Here is an 18,441-nt window from a genome sequence, read left to right on the forward strand (position 1 = left end):
TAGCTTCAATTATTTGCATTAACTTAGCCATATAACCACCGATATATAAAACTCGATGAAGACAGAGAAAGCGACGACGAGGAGGAGTTCCGTTAAAAGTCTCCGCCCGCAAACCAGAGAGAGGAGTTGACGCCGGGAGGCGATGGGGAGCTACAAGTACTGCATGTGCTTCACGCGCAAGTTCCTGTGGAGCGCGGCGCAGCCGCCGGCGGACGTGAGGGAAGCGTTCACGGCGCACGCCGGTTGGGCGGCCCAGATGGGGGCGGACCAGCTGCAGCGGTTCCTCGCCGAGGCGCAGGGCGAGGCGGCCGCCACCCTAGCCGACGCCGAGCGGATCGTCGAGCTCCTCCGCCGGCGCCACCACCTCCCCTCCGTGCTCGCCCGCCCCGGCATCACCCTCGACGACTTCTTCCACTTCCTCTTCTCCGGCGACCTCAATCCCCCCGTCCGATCCCAGGTCGGTGCGACTCTCCCCAAAACCATCCAAGAAAATTAGGATCTTGTGATCTCGGTGCCGCTTCGTACTAAACTCCTCTGCCTTTTCGATCTTTATAAGCAATTTGCTCTCTTTAATGCCTGTCAGGATACGGTTAAGAATACGAACAATTAATGTAGGGTTTGGAACTAAGTACTAGATGTGGTTTAAAGACGAAGATTTCGATTCCAAGCGTCGAAAAGCTTTCTGATCTGTCTCAGACAATGTACGTTCTGATGGCCGGACTTGAGCCCTCGTGGTCTTGTGGTGAATCAGGGTTTGTAATGGTAAAACATGGGATTTTTCATGTAGTGATCAAAGCTATAATGGTGTCATGAAATTGCTAGCATTCAAGATCAAATGCTACCGATGATTTTAGTTGAGATCTTCTAAGTTGTCGTATGCTGCGGCCATATCTTTGCTATGTCTACTTTCCTACTTGACATTCAAGTCTTCTTAGAAATGAACTTATTCCTTTCAAGACCACACTTTTTCTTGGAATTGTCTCGATATAGGCTATAATCCAATTTGTTTGTTCATTATCTTTTGAACCCACTTGATATCCACCTTTTTATATAGAATAACTCAAAAGTGGGCATCTTACAGCAATAGGACACTGCTAAGATGCTTCTGTCCTATGCCTTTGAGATCTTTGTTTCTGGTGCTGTTGTCCATCAACTCCTGTGGCTGGATGTTGTCACATTGAGCTAGTAAATGATGGATCTTGACAAACTCATAATCATACGAAGTGAACATGAAGTCAGTGGTTGATGGGCTATAAATTTATCATGTGAAGATTCTTTGCTTTTTCACTGTTAAGTTTGCTTGCTAACAGCACAGGCATATTGCTAGTAGAGTCTAGCTGTGGTGCTTTGTGTCCTTAAATTCTTCCTTTTCTAATCTAATCCAGTCATCTCAGATTGCAAATATTTAATTTCATGAGTACTATGCATGTGAGTTGGAACCTGCAGCAAAATAGAAATTGGCCATCTTAGCTAGCTGATCAGCTTTGATAAACCTCAATTCAGGAGGGTCCTGCTACTGTAGGATCTCCCAACTAGCACATCTCATCTCCCACAAACAGAGAGGATGCTTTTGTGGTTTGAAGTTTGAACAGTTGATGCCTCTATCAGCTCAGCTCTGTTTTGTGCATTATCAAAAGAATATTGTCAATTTTGTGCTCTATTGGATTTAGTGGTGTTTCTATTTTACTTTGCTTAGCAACTCATAAAAAACTTCAGTTAAACTGATCACAGTTGTCCACTTGATAATTGACAATGTGCATTGTTTTTCATATTGCCACTTTTACATATAGGTTTGACAGAGATGATGGAGTGTATGATATTTGTTTATCCACTCTTTCAATCTGTTAATGCAGTACCATTCCATAAATGATATTCTAATATCCGCTACAGTTTATGCCTTGTGTTGATAGATTAAATAGCAATTCATTTAACAGCAGTATTTTGCTTAGATGCATTACTTGACAACACATTTTCTCTCCCAGGTTCACCAAGATATGAAACTTCCATTGTCCCATTACTATATATACACAGGCCATAACTCATACTTGACCGGGAACCAACTCAGCAGCGATTGCAGCGATGTTCCAATCATAAAAGCATTGCAGAGAGGTGTCCGAGTAATTGAATTAGACATGTGGCCGAATTCTACAAAAGATAATGTTCACATCCTTCATGGAAGGTGAGATATTCTATTTGATGCTTGCTGTGTAAGAGCCTTAGACTAATATGACTGCAGCCAGACATTGCTTGCCTGACCTTGAAAGAAAATGTGACATGAATGGAACATTATCTAGTAATTTTCGGAGAAAAAATTATGAAATTGTTATGAACTTGTCTAATTTCACATAGATAATGTAAAGTAAAGAAATCATGCTTCACTTTGAACTCATTGTGCTTTTGTTGCTTTTTCTGCGCAGGACACTGACATCTCCAGTGGAGATGATCAGATGTTTGAGGTCCATTAAGGAGTTTGCTTTCTGTGCATCCCCCTATCCTGTGGTCATAACTCTGGAGGACCACCTTACTGCAGATCTCCAAGCTAAAGTTGCTCAGGTGAATGTTGCTCAATGTTTCCATGAGATTTGTTAGATCCACATGTTTTAATTGCCGGTTTAATTCATTTATAGATGGTCACTCGAATATTTGGAGACATGTTATACTACCCCGAGTCAGATTCTCTCGAGGAATTCCCCTCTCCAGAATCTCTAATGAACCGAGTTATTATTTCAACTAAGCCGCCAAAGGAATACCTCGAAGCAAAGAACATTAGGGACAAGGAAGACGATTCTCACGAGAGTGGTAAGGTTTCAAATGATGAAGAAACTTGGGGAAATGACACTGCAGATCTAAAAGCTTTAAGTACCTCTAATGATAAGGTGCAGCATTACTTTGATTATCTTGTATCTTCAAGATTAGATTTTGATCCAATGTGTGTCTGCCTCTATAACATTGTCAACATGTACCAGAAAGAAGATGAACAGAATGGTGATGAGCAGGATGAAGAAGATTCTGATGATGATGACGACGATGATGATTCAGCTCCTGAGTATAGGCATATAATAACGGTTCATGCTGGGAAACCTAAAGGTCGAATGCGTGATGCATTAAAGGTTGATCCTCATAAAGTAAGGCGACTTAGCTTGAGTGAGCAACAGCTAGAAAAATTAGCAGAATCTCATGGACCTGATATAGTAAGGTAACTTTCTTTTTCTTTTTTGTAAAGCACTGACTTCTATCATCATCATTAGTGCGATTCACAACAGCTGAATTAGTCTCCTCTGATGTGAAGAAGAACAATGATAATTGTCTTCCTGAGACAATTAAAAGTGCATGCCCTACCTGTAAATCATCTTCTATTTCTATAGACTAACTTTCATGGGACACCATCTTATATTGGAGAATAGAAGCAACCTTACTTGCATGTCATTTTATTTTTACATTTCTATTTCTATAGAATCATGCATGTTGATCTGCCTGAATTGTATTATAGGTTTACTCAGAAGAATATTCTAAGAGTTTACCCAAAGGGTACACGCTTCAACTCTTCTAATTACAACCCTCTGCTTGGATGGATGCATGGAGCACAGATGGTTGCATTTAATATGCAGGTTCTTCTTTTCTGTGATTAATATGCAAGTGGACAATTCATTCCTAAAGTTATATGATGCTTAGCTTCATGCATCCTTAGATAATTACTTGTCTTTGGGCTATTGTTGATACTACTACTTGCTGCAGTGCTGGTCATCTCATATGATACAACTTGTCAGTCATAAGAAACAGAGAAAACATAACATTAGCATTAGAAACTGTGGTGGGTGACCTAAGTTTCATACACATAGTGCTTAACTAATTACAACTGACTTCAGGGGGAAAAAAGTCTGATCAAATTTATTGCAGGAGGGTGCAAAAACTTCCTTCATTTTGAAGTGATCTATGCAGAATGAACAAATAAATCATTCATGTAAACTATCCTATCTTATATTCTTGTGCATCGAGTTAAAAAATGATGTTGCTATTTGAGTCATTCTGCATTATACTCTAGGGTAGAGGTGTCAATGGGTTGGGTTGAGAAGGATAGAATGGATAAAGAAACCAACTCATATACTAAATGGGTTGAATCTGACTCTGAAGGAAACATGTGCTTGACCTGAAGCTAACTTGCCAATTGATCAAGGATTCAGGTTATCTTACACCAGGATTGTTGGCCTAAATGATTCAGGTTAAGATTGCAGCTCTGTTCTTGGCTCTACAATTGAAGTCAAAATACAGTTTGTTTGATGCTTAGAAAAACAAAATCAAAATTATGTATGTGCTATTAGATAGTCCACTTTTTTTTATTTTTGGATTCAATCATAGAAGACATTTGTTTCTACAAACCTAAGCCAGATCTTTCTTGCTTGGTTCTTCCATCTTTTGGTTTGTACCAAGTAATTAATCTGATCCAATATAGGTATTAAAGGGTAAGTTTCTTTTTGTTTTTGGATAAGTGTGCTCAATTGGAGCAAAGTCAAACCATAGAACATGACCCCTTCTTGTTGAACCTGGTGGTAATAGGAAGGAGGACATTATCCTTTTCATAGGTAATCTTAAAGTAAAAACTCTGTCCCTTTGTCCCAAAAATTAAATGAGTAACACAATTGGAGACATTTGCTTAGTTTTGAAGATGTTGGTCATGTTTCTCCTTCAGCTTGATACTTTCATTTGCTAATATTCATTCTAATTATATACAACCTTGATGTTGGTCCATTAGCATGCTTGCGTAGATGTATTGTTTTTGTCGAAGCCTCTCCTTAGGCATCATTGCGAACATGCTTTCTAGCAAAGCCGCTCCATCGGTTGCCGCCATACCATACAGTAGAAGCTTCAGCCTTCAGACACCATACAATTTGAGTTTCCTGGGCATGCATACATACATTGCAATTCCATTAGTCAATGTGCAGAGGGTGAAAGAAATTTCACATGTACATCAAAAAATACATTTGCTTTCTCTATACTCGTTTACCAGTTTGTGTCTTTCTCTGGCAGGGGTATGGAAGATCACTTTGGTTGATGCAAGGATTGTTTAGGGCCAATGGAGGTTGTGGTTTCGTAAGAAAACCCGATTTCCTTATGAAAGTTGGTCCACATGGTGAAGTTTTTGATCCTGAAGCAAGTTTACCTGTGAAGATAACCTTGAAGGTAGATGATACTCGCAGAACTCTCTCCATATCTATCTATGCTCATTTCACCTTCTTTTCTGAATTATGGAGTCATGGCAGGTTAAGGTGTACATGGGAGATGGATGGCGCATGGACTTTAGTCAGACACATTTTGATGCCTATTCTCCTCCAGATTTCTATACAAAGGTAAAATGCTCTTAAATGGTCATCTTCCACAGACATTCCATTAGAAAATATGCTTCTGGTCTTCAACATAGTCCTTACTGATCTCCAGGTTGGGATAGCCGGAGTTCCTGCTGATACCAAAATGAAGAAGACAAAGATAATAGAAGACAATTGGACGCCGGTTTGGGAAGAGGAATTCAGTTTTCCTCTAACTGTTCCAGAACTGGCTTTGCTCAGGATTGAAGTGCATGAGTACGACATGTCTGATAAGGATGACTTTGGTGGGCAAACATGCCTTCCAGTTTGGGAGCTAAGACCAGGGATTCGAGCTGTGCCTCTTCACGATCGGAAGGGAAACAAGTACAAGTCTGTAAGGCTGCTAATGCGTTTTCAGTTCGTGTGAATCTTGTTTGCTGGTAATTCGAGCAAGTTCTTCATCGGAGTAGTCTACGATCCTATACTCTTGTATGTCAATTTTTAAATGATGTAGTTTTGTATGGCTGTAACAGTAATTTCTTTGTATATACAAAATTAAGAAGCTGTTTTATGGATACATTTAATCAAAGAAACCATCATTTGTTTCCCTGAATTTTTTCTGCTTTCATGGGCACTCATAACTTCAGGAAGATGGTACAAAAATCTTCTGTAAATGCATGAAACATTAGGTTTACATTCCATAATGGATGAAGTCATGTGTTTGTCTTTCAACTCTGGCATGTAGTGGATGCAAGATTTTGAGCAGGTCTGTCTAAAAGTTTATGTATTTTCAGCTGTGTGTTGTTTTGATGGGATTAAATGACTTTGTATGGCGGTGTATGGTAATCTTCTATTGTAAACTCAATTAGATAAACAAGAGGAAAATCATTATACACATACATTTTTCTGAATACATTTTCTTAAATCTGTAGTCCGGATAATGACCCAACATGCTGAAGCATGGCCAGTGGTTCAGTTCTGATAACTCTGATAGATGAGGACAAAAAGTAAGATGAGAAAAAGATACAAAACATCTTAAGCCACAGGGTTTTGCATAAACATATCTAGCAGGATGTCGCTAAAGAAGTACTGAGATAAGGTCACAAAACTAATTGTTGAGCTAAATTGCGAAAACAAGGACCCAATTTAATTTACAGAGCCATAACATTGCATTTCAGAGGAAGATTCATGTGATCTAAAATGATTCGAGAAAAATGCATCAGCACAGTAATTCAAGTTGGCATGGAGTCATGAAATAACTAGAAACCAATGCTATAGAGATGGTTGAATTAGGGAGCATACGGATATGCTCGATCAAAACAATGAATCTGCAAAGAATACCATCTTAGTTCTGTTAGTTCATACTTTTAGCTAATTTGTGGCATGAGATTCAACTTCGGTATCGCCTTTCTGTTTAATTCTTGTAAACAATATGGACCTAGAATTTGCAGACCAAGAGTAGTACTTCCTCATCATAAAAGAAACTAACACAAAATTGGAATAGGCAAAGTATCAGAAAGTTTGTTGTTGCAATCACCTAAGAATGAGCAAAATCTTAGTCATCTCAGATTCTCACATATGATTAGGCATTATATACATCCGTTAATATGTTACTAATCAGAAAGCAATACCACGCTATGTGAGTAAATTACAGAACAGAGAGATTTGAACTTTTGTGCAATCTACATAAGCTATAACATCGGAAGCGATTCTATATCAAATAAAAATACTTATCTGGACAATGAGCCAATATGCCTCATCAAGTTTGCTAGCTCTCCCATAGAAACCTGTAGCCACAAGGTGCAACTCTTTCTTGTTGGTGTTCAGGTCATTGTTGAGCCTCTCAAACAATGTCTCTGCGCTCTTGCAAATGTCGATCGCAATGCTAAGGATCCAAATTTCTTATCTTGGCAACGATTCGAGATGCCTCATCGAGTTTGTTAGCTCTCTCGTAGACGCCTGCTGCCACGAGGTGCAACTCTTTCTTGTCTATGTTTGGGTCACTGTTGAGACTCTCAAGCAATGCCTCCACACCCTTGAAATCTCTCTGGCCACCCAAGAGGCTCAGCATCTGGAAGTGCACCCTGTCCGAGAAAACACAACCTTCTTCCTTCATTTCCTGGTAGACAGCATCGGCCCTATCGAACTCCTGCAGCTTCCCATAAGCATTCAAGACTGTGGCGATCATCTCTGAGTCCGGGAAGAACCCCACTGCTCTCATCTTCTCAAAGACCTCAATCACGTTGATGTGCTTCCTGTTCCTCGAGAACAAGTCCATCATACACCGAAACACAGATATGTCCTTTACCTCCCCGGCATCACTCGTTTGCCTGAAGAGCCATGCCGCCTCCTCAACACGGCCGGCATTGGCAAGAATCTTGACAGCGGTCTCCTTGGGAATGTTCTCCGGGTGTTTAAGGTCATGGAGCAAACGCCTGGCGTGCGCCACAAGTCCAGCCCTCTCGTACACCACAATTATGGTCTGATACAGCACGGGATCGATCTCCACGCCAGAGCACCTCAGCTTCTGGAAAAGTTTGGCAGCCCGGTCTAGCTTACCGGCCTTGCCCCAGATGGAGATAATGGTCGAGTACGTGATGGCGTTGGGTTCGATCCCCCTTTTCTGCATTTCTTGCACCAAGTTGCCGGCTTTCTCGTGCTCCAGTGTTTTCCCGTAGATCCTGATCATGGTGTTGTAGGTCACCACGTTCTGCTCGATCTCCTTGCGCTGCATGAGGCGGAACAGGTGGATGGCCTCTCCAAAGAGCTCAGCGTCCCCGTAAACCCTTAGCATTGTGTTGTAGGTGACGATGCCGGGCTCGACCCCAATCCGCCGCATACTCCAGAAGAGCCGGTCGGCCTCCTTGGCCATGTCGAGCTGGCCGTAGGCGTCGAGCATGATGTTGCAGGTGGTGAGGTCGGGGGACACGCGACGGGGCCGCATCTCGGCAAAGAGGGACAGGGCCTGGAGAAAGCGGCGGCGGCGGACGAGGGCGGCGAGCACGGTGGAGAAGGAGACGGCATCAGGGGCGACGCCGGCTTCGAGCATGTCGGAGAGGAGGAGGCGGCGGGCCTCGCGGAGGAGGCCGGCGAGGGAAAGGGCGTGGAGGGCGGCGTTGAAGGCCTTGAGATCGGGGTTGAGGCCGGCGGCGCGGAGGCGGGAGAAGAGGGCGAGGGCCTTGGCGTGGTCACCGAGGCGGAGGGCGAGGGAGATGAGGGTGGTAAAGAGGGGAAGGTCGGGGACGACGCCGTCGGCGTCCATGAGGGGGAGGAGGGCGAGGGCGGCATCGAGGCGGTCGGCGCGGGCGAGTGCGGAGATAAGGGTGGAGTATGTGACGGGGTCCGGGGAGGGGCGGCGGAGGCGGCGCATCTCGTGGAGGAGGCCAATGGCAAGGGGAAACTGGGCGGCGCGGAGGGCGTTGCGGAGGACGACGTTGAAAGCAAAGGCAGATGGCTGGTAGCCGGCAGCGTCGACCATCCAGTCGAGGAGGGCGAGGGAGCGACGGTGGTCGGGCTCGCGGGAGAGGAGCGAGACCACGAAGCGCGGGGAGAGGCAGTACTCGCCGGCGGGGCCGCCCAGATAAGGGGACATGACGGCGTGGAGCTCCTCCGACGTGGTGGTCTGGCTCAGCTGGTACAGCAGCGCGGCCATGTCGACGCTGCGGTCGATGTAGTGGTTGCGTTGGGGGGGGCGGCGGCGGGTGGGATGCAGGTCGTGGTGGTGGTGGAGGTCGTGACTCCGCCATACGTCTCTGCCGGCAGCCGCTAGAGGAGGAAGAGTAGGAGGAGAGTCACAGAGACGAGGGTAGAGAGGAGGGGCAAGGCGAGACCTTTTCGATGGATGATGATGATGAGACGGGAAAGGATGGTGGTGAAGAGGCAGAGCTGCGGCTGCCATCTCCGCTTCACCGAAACCAGCAAGCATCGAATCCACTCGTGTCTCGTGCTCGATGACTTCTTTGGATTTATATTTTGGGTATAATTGGATTTTTCACACCCCAAAAATAACGTTATTTTTCCTCAATTAAATCTTGATTTTAAAATAATTTTCATAAAAATAACCTCTATTTCGAACATTGTCATGTAACAAAAAATATATTAAAAACATAAAATTATACGATCAAATTCTCCAAAATAAATCTCCATTTTCGGAAGCTGAATTTTTCCCCCTTTACAAAAATATTCATATTCGGTTTTCTTTATTTTTTTCGTTATCTTTATAATTTGAGGGACATTTTGTTATTATTAAGAAAAATAATATGTTATATGAGAAATTTAAGAAAAAAAATTAAAAGGCAAGCATTTTCAGGGAATTTGTCAAAAATAAATAAATATCTTGATTTAAAATTAAGAATAAACTCATTTTCACTAATTTTTACATTTTGTGCTCCTAAATAGGTCAAAATCTAATCGTTCAATTTTGACGGATTCCATATGATTTTGAAAAGATAAAAACTAAATTATAAAATAATTAGAGCCCTCCCTCAAAATGTTAGTCATTTTGTAATATGAGATCAAATCTGATTTTATTAGGATAGTTAATTTATTTAATTTCTTTAAATATAAAAAATAGATTAAAATTAATAATAATATATTTATCATATTCAATCTTAATCTTAAATCACTTTGAATATGAAATTAATCATAATATTACCACAACATCTCAATGTTGATGTTACCGCCATGGAGGTACTCTTCGTCCCACCCAAGCTCACTGACACCACACTCAATGGCGCTGCAACTAAACTCACACGCCTCAAGCCACCACTCTCGGAGGCTATCCATATTAGAAATCTTTGATATCAACTTATGTTTCTAAATCATTATAATAGAAACACAATAAAACTAATGCATAAACGAAATGACGTACCTCCAGCCATTATTGTTAAGAATTTCTACAATGGTTTCTTCTTGAACTTTGGCACTTCTCGGCTCAGAACTCTCGCTTTAGATGGTATAGGAAATCCTTTTGACTTCAAAAAGATATTGATCCCAGGAACCAAAATCCTCATTTATATAGATGTTCTCTCATCAAGAATATTTATTATCACTAACTCATAACGTTCATAAATTAATTCAAATTTGTAACGTTTGGACCATAATAAATTTTTTTAATGATATTAAATAAATAATAATTTTATTTATAATGAATAAAAAATTAAAATATTTAAACTATTATAAATGAAAGAATTCATTATCATGAATTATTAATCTTAATGAGAACAGTTACATTCTCCCACTTGGTCCATTCGTTTAGATTTATAATTTGAATTAATCTTTATTGAATAACTTTCTTAAGAAATAACTACATAAATCATAGCGATAAATCCTCTAAGAGCGAGTATTATCATCTATGTATTACGATGTATTTAGTTTTTTAATCTTAATGTGGTAACATTACTTAATGAATAAACCTTATGTTTATTCTTGGTCGAGTAACAATATATTTTCTTAAAATAATGTGCACATGAATGAGAAAATATCACAATATATAAGAGCTTCAATATCATTACAAAGTGGAACCAAGTCTCATTTTCTCTACATGATCCTTGAATTTCAAAGGTGGCATGCCTTTAGTCAAAGGATCAGCAATCATCAATTTAGTGCTAATATGCTCAATGACCACTTTCTTTTCTTTTATACGTTCTCTTATGGCTAAATACTTAATGTCGATATGTTTACTTGGACTTCCACTTTTATTGTTTTTAGCCATAAAGGCCGCAGTTGAATTATCATAAAAAATTCTTAATGACCTAGAAATAGAATCTATGATTCTAAGTCCAAAAATGAAACTCTTAAGCCATACACCATGTGAAGTAGCCTCAAAACAAGAGACAAACTCAGCTTCCATGGTAGAAATAGCAGGTCTGCTTGGTGCTTCTCCAAGAAATAGCTCTACCAGCCATCATAAAAATATATCCTGATGTTGATTTACGAGAATCAACACAATCAACGAAGTCTGAATCTGAGTAACCAATCATATCCAGATTGTCTGTATGTCTATACATAAGGCTTCCTATGACATTAGCATATGGGATATTTTTCATTGATTCTCTTTTAAAGTTGTTCTTTGGGCATTGGTTCAAATTGAACCTATCACCTTTCACAATGGGAGCAACACTTGGTGAACAATCCTTTATCCGAAATCTTTCTAAAAGTTTATCGATATAGATTTCTTATGATAGACCTAAAATACCTCGAGGTCTATCTCTATAGATCTTAATGCTAATGCCACAAGATGTTTCACACATATCCTTCATGTCAAAATTTTTAGAAAAGAATTATTTCACCTCATGCAGCAAACAATTATCGTTGGTTGCAAGCAAAATATCATCTATGTATAAAATAAGCAAACATATTTTACTCCTACCGACATTCTGGTATATGCATTGATCCATGGGATTTTTAATAAATCCAAATGAAGAAATCACTTCATAGAATTTAAAATATCATTTGTGGGATGCTTGTTTTAAACTGTATATAGACTTCTTAAGCTTGCAAACCAAGTGTTTACCAACACTAAAGGAGAAACCTTCGTGTTGTTTCATATAAACCTCTTTCTCCATATCTCTATTAAGAAATATCGTTTTCACATCAATTTGTTATAACTAAGGTCAAAATGAGTAACCAATGCCAAAATGATACGAAGAGAATCTTTCTTAGATATAGGAGAAAATGTCTCCGCATAATCAATTTCCTCTTTTTGAGTAAATCCCTTTGCAATAAGTCTTGTTTTGTATCTCTCAATGTTGCATAATGAATCTTTCTTAGTTTTAAAGACCCATTTGCAACCAATAGTCTTTGCTTCATTAGGCAACTCTACAAGATCCAAAACTCCATTGCTCATCATGGAATTCATCTCTTCTTTAATTGCATCAACCCACAAATTTGACTCTTTGCAACTCATGACTTATGAAAATATTTCAGGATCATTTTTGGCTCCAATATTATGGTCAGATTCTTGTAGATATACAACATAATCACTAGGAATTGCTGATCTTTTATTTCTAGTAGATCTTCTTAATGTTATACCAATGTTTCCGTAAGGAACTTGTGGTTCAACTAGTTATTCGGGAGCTTGTTATAATTCCTGAACTGCTTGATCTATTAGAATACTATCAGTAACTTGTGGAATTTCAATGATTTGTTGTTCGGCACTAGTTTGTACTTGACGAGTGCTGTGAACTATAACTAATTTATCATTTGATGTAGAAGGTTGAGATTCTATATGATCATGTGTAGAAACTATGTTCCTGAAATGATCACTCCCACTAATCACATCATCCTCAAGAAATTTAGCGTTTCTTTATTCCACAATCATAGTTGTGTAAGATGGACAATAGAACCTGTAACCTTTGGATTTTTCGGTATATGCAATTAAATACCCACTAATAGTCCTTGGGTCTAGTTTCTTCTCTTATGGATTATATATCCTGACCTTAGACGAACATCCTCAAACACGCATATATCGTAAATTCAGTTTCCAACCTTTCCATAATTCAAATGATGTCTTTTTGACAACCTTAGTTAGAACTCAATTTAATATATACACAATCGTCTTTAGTGCTTCAGTCCATAAGAACTTAGGAAGATTGGAGTTACTGAGCATACTCTGCACCATGTTTAATAATATTCAGTTTCCTTTTTCTATAACACCATTCTGGTATAGAGAATCGGGCATAGTGTATTGGACAACAATCCCTTGAAGAAACTTAGTAAAAGGACCAGGTGCTTGTCCAATTTTAGTATATCTATCATAATATTCTCCATATCTATTTGATCTCATAATTTTAATTTGCTTACCACATTGGTTCTCAACTTCAGCTTTAAAGACTTTGAAGGCATCCAATGCTTCATTTTTGTTATGAAGCAAATATATATACATATATCGTGAGTAATCATCTATAAAAGAGATAAGTATTTCTGACCATGTATATCCATGTCTGGATAACATATATCAATATGAATGATATTTAATATATTTGAACTCCTATTAGCATCCTTTTTGGACTTATTGGTTTGTTTTGCCTTAATACAGTCCATAAGTCTTAAAATTAGTAAAATCAAGAGTATTAAGTACCCCATCGTTAACTAATCTCTTAATTCTCTCTATGGAGATATGTTCTAATCTCCGATGCCATAATATAGAGGAGTCATCAATAATATTACACCTTTTAGTGTCAGCGTGAACATGCACTGAACTTTGAGTATCATCATTTTGTAATAAAATATGGTAAAGACCATCAGACAAAATACCTTTCATAATACAATCAGTTTTATATAATAAACGAAATGATGTATCTTTAAAATTAAAGGAATACCCAAATGGTATGAGTCTGAAAATAGAAATTAAGTTTCATGAGAAACTTGGTACATAAAAGGTCCTTTCCAATTTTAAAATAAAACTACTACTTAAAGTTAAAATGCATGTTTCGATTGCCTCCGCATATGAGCCCATCTTATTTCCTAATAAGATGCTTTGCTCACTTAATAGTAGCTTCCTTAGGTTTTGCATGCCCTGCAAAGAGTTTGCAATATGGATTGTTGATCCAGAGTCAATTCACCATGTGTTAATATTAATATTAACCATATTAGATTCATAACATACAAACGAGATTAGTTTACCTTTCTTTTCAAGCCATTGTTGGAATTTCGTGCGTTCCTTTTTCGTGTGTCCCTTCCTTTTACAAAAGAAACATTTTGCTTCTTTCTTGATATCAACTTGGGGTTGTATTTTACCTTTTCCCTATTAATGAGCATTCTGATTGGCTTGATTTTTATCAGTTTGTTCTTGCCGCGAGTGGTTACCACCAATGCACTCTCACCTAGTTCCATCACTAGCCTCTCTTCTTCTTGAACACACATGGTCATTAATTCATTGATTAACCATTTGTCCTTACGTGTATTGTATGAAATCTTAAAATACCCATTTTGATGTGGAAGGGTGTTCAGAATATAGTGCACCAGGAAAAATTATGACATATTAACATCTAGTTTCTTAAGTTGAACCACAATATCTCGCATTTGTATTATATGCTCACACACACCCTTTACGTTGGTGAGTCTAAGGGATGAAAAATTTATTATTATGGTACTTGCTAGTGCTTTTTTTTGAAGTGACGAATTGCTCATCAATAGCTTGTAGTAAGTCTTGGACATTTTCATGCTGGTCAACTGAACCACGTATACCAACAGTTATCTAGTTTTGATAAACATCACGTTGAGCCGATTGGATCACTCCCATCACTCATATAACGTGACCTCGGTTGGAGTGCTAGTATTAGTGACTGTAGATGGTTCGTCTTTCCTAATAGCATAATCAATATCTATCCACCCTAAATGGAGGAGGACCCTCGCCTTCTATATTTTATAGTTATCACCCCTAAATTCAGGAATATCACATCGAATATTAGAGAAATTAACAGTTTGAGAAACTACATAAAATCAAACACGCTTATGTCAAAATTTGAAGTTTAATAGTTTAAATTGCATGTTTTACTGAAACACGCCAAAAAATATGAATCTCATGACATAAAATTGCGAGCTAAATTCTTAATTCAAATAGATTCAAATTGTCTTTATGATAAAACTATCAAATTATATTCTAATTTATAATCCTTGCGGGTAAATTATGAAAATAATATGATATTTTATCCTGATTAATTATATTTAATACAATAAAAAATCATGTGAGATAATAATTATTATATTAAATATAATCAGTCACAATATAATGTCTAATTACTTATGTGATCCTTATTTTAACTTTATATATATTTTTAATTAATTAAGAATGATGTGACTAATTCCTAATTAATTAAGATTATATTAATCACTAGACATTTTAGACATATAAAATTGACTCATAAGCATAAATTAATATAACCAAATATGCATAAATAAGCATTTTACTAACTCCAAATATTTAAAAGTTATATTCTCATGATTTTCAATAAGAAATATATCAAGAAGTTAAAAAAAATAAAATAAAGCTATATTCATGGTATAAAAAATGAAAACTCTTTCGGTTAAAATCAGAGGAATTTGCTCTGATACCAACTGTTAAAAATATTTGATACCAACTTGTGTTTCTAAATCATTATAATAGAAACACAATAAAACTAATGCGGAAACGAAATAGCATACCTCCAACCATTATTGTCAAAAATTTCTGCAGCGATTTCTTCTTGAACTTTGACACTTCTCGGCTCAGAACTCTTGTTTTAGATGGTATATGTAATCCTTTTAACTTCAAAGATATGATGTTGAGCCCAAGGACCAAAATCCTCATTTATATAGATATTCTCCCATCAAGAACATTTATTATCACCAACTCATAACGTTAAGAATTAATTCAAATTTCTAACGTTTAAATCATAACGAAGAATTTTAATGATATTAAATAAATAACGGTTTCATTTATTATGAATAAAAAACTGAAATATTTAAACTATTATAAATGAATAAATTCATTATCATGAATTATTAATCTTAATGAACGGTTACAATCTTAATGCTATGTGAAGACGTCCATCGATTCCTTTCCCATGTAAGTAGGACTATCCCATTGCGATCATCGAGTCGAATCGCAATCCGCGGTTGCAGCCCATGCGTGATGGACTTGGAAACCTTGGAACTCGGAGCAGGAATCAGTCCGTGGAAGACGAGAGTGGAGTCGGAGAAAGCGACACGGGAATGGACTCTAATTCGGTTCTTCAGCTCTGTAATCCTCGTTGATTCCTCACATGGCTGAAAACATAATGTCAAAGAAAAGACGAAGGCCGGAGATAGACATGAATTAGTCCCCATGGAGTGTATGAACTCTTCACGTAGACATATATGTTCGCAGCAGACGTCGGCATCCTCGCCCCCGTCTCTCTCTCTCTCTCTCTCTCTCTCATTTGACGAGGAAAGAATCTCTCTGTCTCTTCCTCCTCTACGGCGGCGCATCTTTCATTGGTTGTGTGTTCATTGGAAGTATGAGTGAGAATCGCCGAGAAACAAACGACAAATATCAGATTCAAAAGAGCATCATTGCGGATAGATAGATGAATCGTGGTTAGTCGAATTTGGATGCAAAGCATTGTCCCTCAGATATATGTGTATCCAACCCGTTTGAGTTGGATTGGTAATACACAGATTTCAGCTTTGAATTCACGTTGGCAAAGCAAGGAATTGATATGCTACGCATTGGTCATTCTCACGTCAAGAACTCATGCCGAATATGTGCATTCGCCGTTACATCCCTCTCTTACCTTATAACAACACTACGAATTGAACGCCTACAACTTTAGACAACTGTCAGTAGTAGGAAGGTAAGAAGGGATTGCAGTATCGCCAGGTTCGGCTCCCTCCACATGCTATAAAAGGCTGAACAGGGTGCATCGTCCTCTCACCACCTGGAAACCTTAATCCCTGTGCAGCTCACCTTCGCCATGGATGACCTCCGACAGTGGCCTGAGCCGGTCGTCCCCGTCCAGTCCTTGTCGGACGGCGGCCTGACCTCTATCCCCGAGAAGTACGTGAAACCGCCATCCGATCGGCCCTCTCTCGAGGCCACTCTTGACCGGGGGCTCACCATGCCGGTCGTCGATCTGCGTGGCATCTACGACGGGTCGGTGGATAGCCGAGCCGCCATGGTGGCGATCTGGGACGCATGCAAGGAGTGGGGCTTCTTCCAGGTGATCAACCACGGCGTTAGGCCGGATCTGGTGGAAGAGATGAAGGGGGTGTGGAGGGAGTTCTTCCGCCGTCCCTTGGATGAGAAGCAGAGGTATGCCAACTCCCCGGCGACCTACGAGGGGTACGGCAGCCGCGTCGGCGTCGAGAAGGGCGCTGTTTTAGATTGGGGAGATTACTATTTCCTTCATCTCCTTCCCCTGTCCATCAAGAGCCATGACCGACACTGGCCGGCTCGTCCGAGCACCCTGAGGTGTGTAGCTACCACCGCATTAGCTTGAGATTTAGTTTCTTGTCTGATGATTGCGTGGGAGCAGGAAGGTCACCGAGGAGTACGGCGGCGAGGTGTTCAAGCTTTGCGGGGTGCTGCTGAGGGTGCTGTCGATGGGCTTAGGTTTGGACGAGGAGTACCTCCGGAGGGCGTTCGGCGGCGACGGCACCGCCTCATGCGTGAGAGTGAACCTATATCCCAAATGCCCGCAGCCGGAGCTCACCCTCGGCCTCTCCCCGCACTCCGATCCCGGAGGCCTGACGGTGCTCCTCGCCGACGACCACGTCGAGGGGCTCCAAGTTCGCAAGGACGGCGCGTGGCTCACCGTCCGGCCTGTCCCCGGCGCCTTCATCGTCAACGTCGCCGACCAGATCGAGGTCATCTGCTTCCAATCCCCCACTACGATTTGCATGCATGACGTACGTGAGCACGAAGCAAGAAAGCACGAAAACTTTGGGCACGAAAGTTGGAACTGATAGCTCCGATGCTTCATTGGTTCCTTCGAAATGTGGCCGACACACTGTTTGCAATACTCAACGAAGTTGACTTGCATCAACTCCTCTCTTTCCTAACATTACACCATACTTGAATCATATCATACATCCCCCTCGCCATGTCATCTGAAGACGATGATCGACTTCAGTCATACTCCAGGATTTGAGATCATCGTGTTCGTTTTGCTCAACAGGTGATAAGCAATGGGATCTACAAGAGTGTGGACCATCGGGTGATAGCTAACTCAAAAGACGAGCGACTCTCCATTGCTTTCTTCTACAATCCGGAGGGAGATGTGGCCATCGGACCTGCGCCAGAGCTTCTCACGCCGCAGCTGCCTCCACTGTATCCATGCATCACCTTCAACGAGCACAGGATGTATGTGAGGAAGAGAGGCCCGAGTGGCAAATCCCAAATGAAGTCCCTCAAGCTTTACTGATGTGAAGATATCGTAATAATGTTATCGAATATTAAGTTACATTCGATTTTAATAGGGTTTGAATTTGAGTATATTGAGAGATAAGTCAAATAAAATTTGCAGAAAGTTGACTCCATGAATTGTAGTTTTAAGGACGGCTGTTTCTTGGATTGGCAGCGTTATACCTACAAATTAAGATGACGATAGCAAAGTACATGATCCACTATTATTGTGCTTGATTTCTATTGTTGTGTCAGTTCTCATGAACGTAGCTAACG

General features: G+C 40.0%; 3 protein-coding genes across 3 annotated transcripts; 2 read left to right on the forward strand and 1 right to left on the reverse strand.

Annotated features, from left to right (window-relative positions):
• Positions 1-51: 51 nt before the first annotated feature.
• Positions 52-5,913, forward strand: LOC103984258 (phosphoinositide phospholipase C 6). The gene is made up of 9 exons (XM_009401719.3): positions 52-457; positions 1,983-2,179; positions 2,418-2,553; positions 2,628-2,876; positions 2,967-3,196; positions 3,491-3,608; positions 5,026-5,178; positions 5,259-5,345; positions 5,434-5,913. Exons 1-9 carry the CDS (start codon positions 143-145, stop codon positions 5,725-5,727), a joined length of 1,779 nt encoding a protein of 592 aa, XP_009399994.2. The 5' UTR covers positions 52-142; the 3' UTR covers positions 5,728-5,913.
• A 931-nt stretch (positions 5,914-6,844) lies between these two features.
• LOC135666315 (pentatricopeptide repeat-containing protein At5g39980, chloroplastic-like) lies at positions 6,845-9,246 on the reverse strand. Its single transcript, XM_065177921.1, has one exon. The coding sequence runs from the start codon at positions 9,223-9,225 to the stop codon at positions 7,186-7,188; it is 2,040 nt and encodes a 679-aa protein (XP_065033993.1). The 5' UTR covers positions 9,226-9,246; the 3' UTR covers positions 6,845-7,185.
• A 7,401-nt stretch (positions 9,247-16,647) lies between these two features.
• Positions 16,648-18,364, forward strand: LOC135666317 (jasmonate-induced oxygenase 2-like). Its single transcript, XM_065177923.1, has 3 exons — positions 16,648-17,232; positions 17,297-17,627; positions 17,939-18,364. The coding sequence occupies exons 1-3, from the start codon at positions 16,736-16,738 to the stop codon at positions 18,182-18,184; spliced, it is 1,074 nt and encodes a 357-aa protein (XP_065033995.1). The 5' UTR covers positions 16,648-16,735; the 3' UTR covers positions 18,185-18,364.
• The last annotated feature ends 77 nt before the right edge of the window (positions 18,365-18,441 follow it).

The sequence above is a fragment of the Musa acuminata genome, unplaced genomic scaffold, assembly GCF_036884655.1.
Source record: "Musa acuminata AAA Group cultivar baxijiao unplaced genomic scaffold, Cavendish_Baxijiao_AAA HiC_scaffold_1082, whole genome shotgun sequence".
NCBI classification, from domain to species: Eukaryota; Viridiplantae; Streptophyta; class Magnoliopsida; order Zingiberales; family Musaceae; genus Musa; species Musa acuminata.